Raw genomic sequence first — 8,043 nt, forward strand, 5'->3', positions numbered from 1 at the left:
TATCTGGTGTGGAGTTGACTCTGCTGCCCCCTCTCCCTCACCCTGACCCTCGCCATGACCTTTACCTGGCCCTGACCCTTGACCTGACCTTGACCTTGACTCTTGATCTCACCCTCGCCCAGGTCCTGACCCACCTGCGCATCACGTCGCACATCGGCATAGGGCTGCTCATCGGGCTGCTCTACCTGGGCATCGGCAACGAGGCCAAGAAGGTGCTGAGCAACTCGGGCTTCCTCTTCTTCTCCATGCTCTTCCTCATGTTCGCCGCGCTCATGCCCACCGTGCTCACCTGTGAGTGCTCCCCTCCTGCCTGAGGCCCCTGGTTTCCTGTGTCACGCCGGGTGTCTGGGGAGAAAACGTGTCCCAGCCCAGGGAGCAAGGCACCTGTGGGAGGGTCTTCTAGAAGCTTCTCCAATCAGGAGCTCCTCCAAGGGCCTCTGTGGTCTGCCCCGAGCCTCTAGGTGACCCCGCAGGAAGCTCTTCCCAGGGTGGGAGGGGGGGAATGTGCCCATATTCTCCAAGATCCTGCAGCCCTTCCTGGGGAGCTGGCCAGACAGTCCCGGGTCACTGGGGCTGCGGGTATAGATGCCACAACTCCAGTACCCTCCTGAGTCAGCAACCTGGGATCCTTGGCTGAGGGTCCCAGCTGTGGTGCATTTATTTATTTATTTTAAGTAAAGACAGACTTGGGGACCCCCCCAAGCGATAGCACATCTGTTTGCCTTGCATGTGGTTGACCCAGGTTCCATTCCTGGCATCCCAGAGGGTCTCCCGAGCACTGCCGGGAAATGATTCCTGAGCACAGGAGTGATTCCTGAGGCCCACCGGTGTGGCCCCCAAAGCAATAAAATAAAACAGGTTTTATTTGGAGGTATTGAGGAAGGAGAGAGACATACAGAAAGACAAAGACAGACAGACAGATGGAGGTGCTCCTTCAAAGGTGGAAAGTAGGATGACCGAGTTGGGGCATCCTGTGTCTGGGTGTCCCATACCTGGTAGGGCATGTGCAGCCTGGTACATATTCCATGAGCATCCGTGTGCCCAATGTGGTACTCAGGAGCTCCAGCTTCAGCACTGGCTGGTAGCAAACCTCTCTGGCCAGGTTCAGCTCCCCCAGACGCTCCCCCAAGGCTGGGGCTTCTCTGGGTGGCGCCTGTCCGTTTTGCAGTGGGTGGGTGGGAGACACAGGTTGGGGTCCTGCAGGCTCACAGGTCCCATTGCTTCCTCCAGTTCCCCTGGAGATGGGCGTGTTTCTCCGGGAGCACCTGAATTACTGGTACAGCCTCAAGGCATACTACCTGGCCAAGACCATGGCGGATGTGCCCTTCCAGGTAGGTCCTCCGGGGAGTTCCTGGAGGGCTGTTGGGGTGTGGGCCTGGGACCCCAGTGCTCACTCGGCCCTGGCACACTTCCATCCCTTCAGGTCATGTTCCCCGTGGCCTACTGCAGCATCGTGTACTGGATGACGGCGCAGCCCTCGGACGCGGTGCGCTTCGTGCTGTTCGCCGCACTGGGCACCATGACATCGCTGGTGGCGCAGTCCCTGGGGCTGCTCATCGGGGCGGCATCCACGTCCCTGCAGGTATGGGCCGGGCAGACGCCGCTGAAGCCCCGCGGTGCCCTGGGAACGCCACTCTGGCAATGTGGGCCGGATGGGGGCTGCCTAGCTCTAGTGTTTTCCTATTCCTGGGGTACAGTCCCGCCCATGGCCGAGGGGGTGGGTCCCTGTTCCTTTGGGGGTCCATGTACCCGTTGTTGCATAAGCCCTTTGGATGGGCTTGGATGGTGGATGCTCCCTCAGGCAAACCTTTTTTAACCCACCAAAGATCCCGCCCAGAAATGGGCAGGTCTTTCTTGTAGGTAAGGTTACACAGGAAGAATGGGGGATGTGGTAACACTTAATACTTTCATGCTTATGCCCCAAAATGCCTCTCCTGGGGTCCCGGAGCAATAGCTAAGCATGTGGCCAAACCAGATTCAATCCTGGCATTCCAGAGGGTCCCCCAAGCCTGCCAGGAGTGACCTCTGAGCGCTTCCAAGTGTGGCCCCCAAACCAAAAACAAACCAACAAAATAAACCTCCGAGTGCCTCTGATACATCTCCAGCAACACCCGTCCAAAGTACACCCCACGAAGTCAGTGGTGGTGTCCCCTGTCTAAAAGCAGAGAGGCAGGTGACTTGGTTGTGTCTGAAGCTCTGTGGGACCCCCTGAGACCCCATCACAGTCTCAGGTCTCCCAAGGCCCTGTGCCTTCTGAGGTTCCCAGCCCACCAGCCCCCTGCTATGGCCGGTCTCCCTGTTTTGTGATCCAACTTCTGAAGAGTATAAGGGCTGCAAATGTTGCATTGGCTCTGATGCTCAGGACCCTGGGGGCAGCTTGTTCCCAATAGGTGGACCCCCAAGACTCAGGCTGCACCCCCTCATCTGCCCTGTGGGAATAGCCTAGTGCTCGACCACATCCACAGAAAGTTGTAGTTCCATCGATGGCCCAGGAAGGGCCCATCATGTCTCGCTGGGCCTGATGCCTTTGGCATCTACCCCTCCCTTGAACTTGCCAGCCCCTCCCGGTGAGGTTAGGCTCCCTGCCCCCAGCCAGCACCCTTGGCTTCCCTGGTCCTGGGTGGGCCTCAGAGTGTGTCTGGTTCCAGGTGGCCACCTTCGTGGGCCCCGTGACGGCCATCCCAGTGCTGCTGTTCTCCGGCTTCTTCGTCAGCTTCGACACCATCCCCACCTACCTGCAGTGGATGTCCTACATCTCCTATGTCAGGTGCGGGCCTTGGGGTTGGGGGCCAGGGCCAGGGACACGAGGAGGGGCAGGGGAACAGGGACACAATGACAGGAAATGGAAAGGACACACAGGGGATGTGAGAGCCCTCGTGGGAAGTCAGGCTCTGTGTTTTTGCATGTCTGTGTGTGTCTAATGTGTGTGTCTGTGTTATGTGTGTGCCTGTATGTTTTCTCTATATGTGTGTGTCTGTGTGGTCTGTTTGTGTACATATGTGCCTATGTATGTGTCTCTATCTGTGTATGTGTCTCTGTGTTCAAGTATGCATGTGTCTATGTGTGCATATCCATGTGTCTGTGTTTGTGTGTACATCCATATCTGTGTAGAAGTGTGTCTGTGTATGTATCCATATTTCTTTTTTTTTTTTTCTTTTTTTTTTTTTTTTTTTTTGGTTTTTGGGCCACACCCGTTTGACGCTCAGGGGTTACTCCTAGCTATGTGCTCAGAAATCACCCCTGGCTTGGGGGGACCATATGGGACGCCGGGGGATCGAACCGCGGTCCGTTCCTTGGCTAGCGCTTGTAAGGCAGACACCTTACCTCTAGCGCCACCTTCCCGGCCCCGTATCCATATTTCTTTATGTGTGCTTGTGTGTTTGTCTCTGTCTGTGTGTCCGTGAGGCCCTGGGCATGCCTGAGCCCCATCTAGTGCCCGCAGAGATTGGGGTGCATGCGGGAATAGAGCGCGTCTATAAGACCTGGGGCTTTACTGCTCCACTGGTTTCTGCAGCCTGGGAGGGGCCAAGCAAGGGCACGGGACAGGGGACAGGACAGACAAGACAGGGAATGGGAAGGGGGCCAGGATAGCACCCAGAACAAGAGCCAGACTGCGGTGACCCCCAGACTAGCTCCTGGCTTTCTTCCACCTGGCTCTTCGGGGAGGAGGTTGGCAAGGATGGGGGTAGTGAGGGGAGGCCCCAGATGGGCCCCAATTTCAGGGCAGGCTCTCAGGCGGGCAGTCCTGGGTACCCCTCACCGGTCCTCTCCCCGCAGGTATGGGTTCGAGGGCGTCATCCTGTCCATCTACGGGCTGGACCGCGAGGACCTGCATTGCGACATCGCCGACACCTGCCACTTCCAGAAGTCGGCGGACATCCTGCGGGAGCTGGACGTGGAGAACGCCAAGCTCTACCTGGACTTCCTCGTGCTTGGGGTCTTCTTCGTGTCCCTGCGCCTCATTGCCTACTTCGTGCTGCGCTACAAGATCCGAGCCGAGAGGTAGAGGCGCCGCCCGGTGCAGAGAAGGACTAAGTGGCCCGGGGGGCCGTGATGAAAGTTTCTGGAATCCCGGTGGCTGGCCTGTGCCCGGCCCCTGCCTGACTCTGACAGCAGCCGCACTTCCACGCGGCCTTTTTGTGGCTCTGTGGCGGGCCTGGGGGCTCCTCCTCGTATCCTGATTTTCCTGGGAAGACGCACTGAGAAAGGAGGTTTCCTCTACCTGGGGAACAGCACAGGGGACAAGTCACGCTCAGAGCCGCTGGGTCCAGGCGCCTTGTCCAGCTGTGGACCAGATGGATGCCTGGGAGAGGCCCAGCCATGTTGTCACTGGGTCAGTCCTGGGGCTGGTCCCAGACCCACTGGCCCTTTTTGTCTTCTGGCCACTGAGCGTCTCGTTCAATAAGGGACATTTTGGACGGGGGAGATTTGCCCCTGCACTCCGCCTGCAGGATATGTCAGCCGGACCCGGGTGTGCCCCAAGATAAGACCGTGGGGCCCCCAAGATAAGACCGTGGGGCCGTGGCGGACAGACGGACAGACCGACCTGGCGGGTGCTGCAGGATCCTGGGGCAAGCAGGGGCTCAGGGCTTGGAGCTGTTTGCAAAAGCCCTTCAGCCTCCCCACGGCGCTCGCTGGCCTCACGGCTGTTCCTGCCCCTCCTGCCGGAGCAGATCTATAGCGCAGAGATTTATTATATAGATATATATTTTTGCTTCTTAATTTCCCGAGCACCTTCATTTTGCCTCAGAGGGTTCGGATTAGCACAGGTGATAGTTCTCCTCCCTCCTGCCTCCTGAACTACCTCCCCGAACGGGACTGTGGGCGTCGGCTAAGTCTATGTGTGAATGTAGTGGGGTGCCACCCCGCTCGGTGCCCGGGGAGACAGGCTGCCGAGGTTCCCGCCGGGCAGTGCCCACGGCCTCCCTCCTCCTTCAGGCTCTCGCCCCCCTAACTGGGGTGAGTGAGTGAAATTTGCATCCCAACTCTGCTTTATTCTGAGAAGGAAAGAAAACCTGTTTCACACCCTGCAAGGGTCCAGCAAACCCAATTTCTAGAACATTCCAGAAAGAGAAACCTAGCCACTCCATCAGACCCTAACTTGTAGAACATTCCAGAAAGGGAAACTAGGTGGGCTTGGGGTGGGGCACAGTGTGTCTCACCCCTTTAACGCTTTGCAGACCCCTAGCCAGTAACTCACTTGTTTGACGGAACCTTCTGTTCTCATGGCCAGTGTTCAAAGGCCCCAGATCAGAAACATTATGGAAAGTTTCATGGGCCCCATAAGCTTCTGCTGTGAGCCGGTGAGGGTGAGCCCGCCCCCCAGAGCTGCACCTCAGGATTTGTGGGGACTCGGGGTCCCTCTTCTCACCCTGCCCCCAAATGAGTGGGAGAGAGGAACCTGCATAAGTGGGGTACCCGAAGTGTGTGGCCCCACTGTGTAGCCTCGCCCCTAAAGAGTTCTGGGGACCTGAGAGGGGATGGGTGCATCTGTCTCACTGCCCAATACTATGGTCAGGGGTCCTCTGCACCCCGTCTTCCTTTCCTCATCTTGGAGGAAGGAGTCAGAGGGGCCTGGATACCCCATGGGATTTGAGCCTTTGACAAGAGTGGGCACCCCGGGGCTATCGGCTGTTGCTTTTTCAGGGGAAACTGGCTCTAACAAGTAGAGGGGACCCCAAATCCCTTGATGCAGTGCAGCTACCGTGGGCCCCACGTTCTGCCATAGCCTGTGAGTTCCTCATTCTCGGGGAGGCCGCTGCCACCGAACCAGTCAGAGCGTTTGGGTAGAGTTTGCAAATGTGCCTGTCTTTTCCGGGCTCCTGGAAATTGGGGGTGACCAGGCCTGAGGGTCCTCCCTGGGGGCTTGCAGGCGTGCTGGAAGCCCCGCCAGCTCAGCAGGACCCACAGGCCCTTTCTGCACGCAGGGGGCCGGCTCCACCATCAGTGTGTCCCCTGGCAGGCTGCACCCACCCAGAGACTCATCTGAGCAGCTAGGAAGGAAACTCTTGGGGGCCCCCAAGCTGCTGCTGAGGGTGGGAGGAGGGGGTGAGCGGAGCTGGATTTCTTTCCCTACACTGGACTTTCTGCTGCCAGTGTATCTCGAGGCTGCATCCCCAAGCGCCTGGTTTCCCCTGGAGTCAAAGGTGTTGGTGGAACAGCCCACGCTGGAGTTCAGGCCGGGAGGGAGGCACCTGGAACCTGCAATCTGCAACCTGCCCCCTTGTTCCTTCCAAAGCAAACGTCAATGCAAAAAACTTCTTAGCGGGCGCGTCTGCCTGGACCACTCCCCATGCTGGGCACACTGCCACATGGGGTGCTGCTGGCGCAGAGACCCCGACTGGGGAGGAAGGTTTGAGGGGTGGGGTGAACCTTGTGTGTACCCGGCAGACGTGAGGGGGCCGCTATTGCCCCTTACTGACTCCCCCAACCCGCTTTCTCATTTTCTGTAGAGCGTTCCTCTCTCTCTCTCTCTCTCTCTCTCTCTCTCTCTCTCTCTCTCTCTCTCTCTCTCTCTCTCTCTCTCTCTCTCTCTCTCTCTCCTCTCTTCTCTCTCTCTTTCATATTTGTACCTGCATTTTTTTGCAGACTTAACCTTTGTTTTGAGAAACTAGATGCCATTTATAAGATGTGACATCAATCAAATAAAGCACTGTTATTTTGACTTCTGTTTCTTCTTTTTTTGGTGAGGGGGAACACCCAGAGGCATTCAGGGGCTATTCCTGGGCCCTGCGCTTAGGAATCACTCCTGGCAGGCAGGTGGTGGTGGTGGTGGTGGTGGTGGTGGTGGAGACCCCTATGGGATACCAGGGATCAAACCCAGATCCGGATGGACTATGTGCAAGGCAAACGGCTTCCCCACTGTATGCTGTCTCTCCGGCCCACCCTTTCTTGTTATTAAATGAGCTGGTTTGGGGGCTTTAGGGGTTGAGGGGTTTGGGTCACATACAACAGTGCTCAGGGGTTATTCCTGGCTCTGTGCTCAGAAATTACTCATGGCAGGCTCGGGGGACCATATGGGATGCTGGGGATCGAACACAGGTCTATACTGGGTTGTCTGCATGCAAGGCAAATGCCCTACCACTGTGCTATATAAATAAGCTGTGACCACATCAACTCTTTCCTGTGGGGGGCTGTGCCATTCTTTGTCTAGTCCCTGCAGCGGGTGTCAGAGGATTTGGGGGCATCAAAGCAGGGGGGGATCTGATGACTTTTCTTCCTGCTTGTCGTGACCATTATGGGGCCCCGGGATCCAGCAGGCCCTTCACTGGGGGGCTGGTGCCGGCATCACACCCTCCCTCTGGGGCCAACCTGCTGGAGACCAGGTCACTGGGTGCTCAGCGTGCAGTGGGGACAGGACAGATGAGGGGCTCCCCACTCAGTGCCCCCCCCCTTGCCTGTGGTCTCACACCTGCCCTTACTCTGCTCTCAAGGACAGTGCCCCAAGACGGGCTGCCCAGTTCTTGGGGGCCAGTGGAGCTGGCAGACAGGCTGGGGTATCCTTCTGACAGCCACAGAGAGGAGGGATGACAGGAGGGGACATGGGGACACATGGGACCTCAGTCCAGGGACCCTCCCCAACTTCCCATCACCTCTTCCTCAGGGCTCCCCAACACCTGAGCCCCAACACAGCCCCACTCAGTAGCAGGAACAGTGATGTCCTGGACTGAGGCCCCTGGGAGACCCCAAGTTTCACCTCTGCTCAATCTGCTGTCATTTCCAAGGGCAGCACTAGGGGGCGCCTCATACACACCTGGGCTTAAAAGCGGACCAAGTGTGGACTCAAAGGCTAAGCACTCCACCTAGTGGCCACGTCTGCAAACTGCACATTGAGAACTTCGGGGAAGGGAACCAGAGGGGGCTCTTTGGCACCCCAAAACACCCTGAAGGGCTGCTGCCAGGGTTCATGGCAGCAGGGTTGAATACAGGTGCCTCTAGAGAGGCAACAAGTACCTCTAGCACCCTGGGTCTAGGCTGGAGCAGATAGAGCCCGGCACCTCAGAGCTCAACCTCAAAGCAAAGTCAAACCATGCCTGGGGTCTG

At 57.7% G+C, this 8,043-nt stretch overlaps 1 protein-coding gene across 1 annotated transcript in view; it reads left to right on the forward strand.

Annotated features, from left to right (window-relative positions):
• The window catches only part of ABCG1 (ATP binding cassette subfamily G member 1), a 29,566-nt gene extending 25,073 nt beyond the window's left edge, over positions 1-4,493 (forward strand). Inside the window, exons 11-15 of the mRNA XM_049785423.1 lie at positions 123-291; positions 1,231-1,331; positions 1,424-1,582; positions 2,649-2,767; positions 3,778-4,493. Coding sequence (XP_049641380.1) covers positions 123-291; positions 1,231-1,331; positions 1,424-1,582; positions 2,649-2,767; positions 3,778-4,006 — 777 coding nt within the window. The 3' untranslated portion in view covers positions 4,007-4,493. The remainder of the gene's footprint in view (positions 1-122; positions 292-1,230; positions 1,332-1,423; positions 1,583-2,648; positions 2,768-3,777) is intronic.
• Positions 4,494-8,043: the final 3,550 nt, after the last annotated feature.

This window comes from Suncus etruscus, chromosome 13, assembly GCF_024139225.1.
Source record: "Suncus etruscus isolate mSunEtr1 chromosome 13, mSunEtr1.pri.cur, whole genome shotgun sequence".
Classification (NCBI taxonomy): domain Eukaryota; kingdom Metazoa; phylum Chordata; class Mammalia; order Eulipotyphla; family Soricidae; genus Suncus; species Suncus etruscus.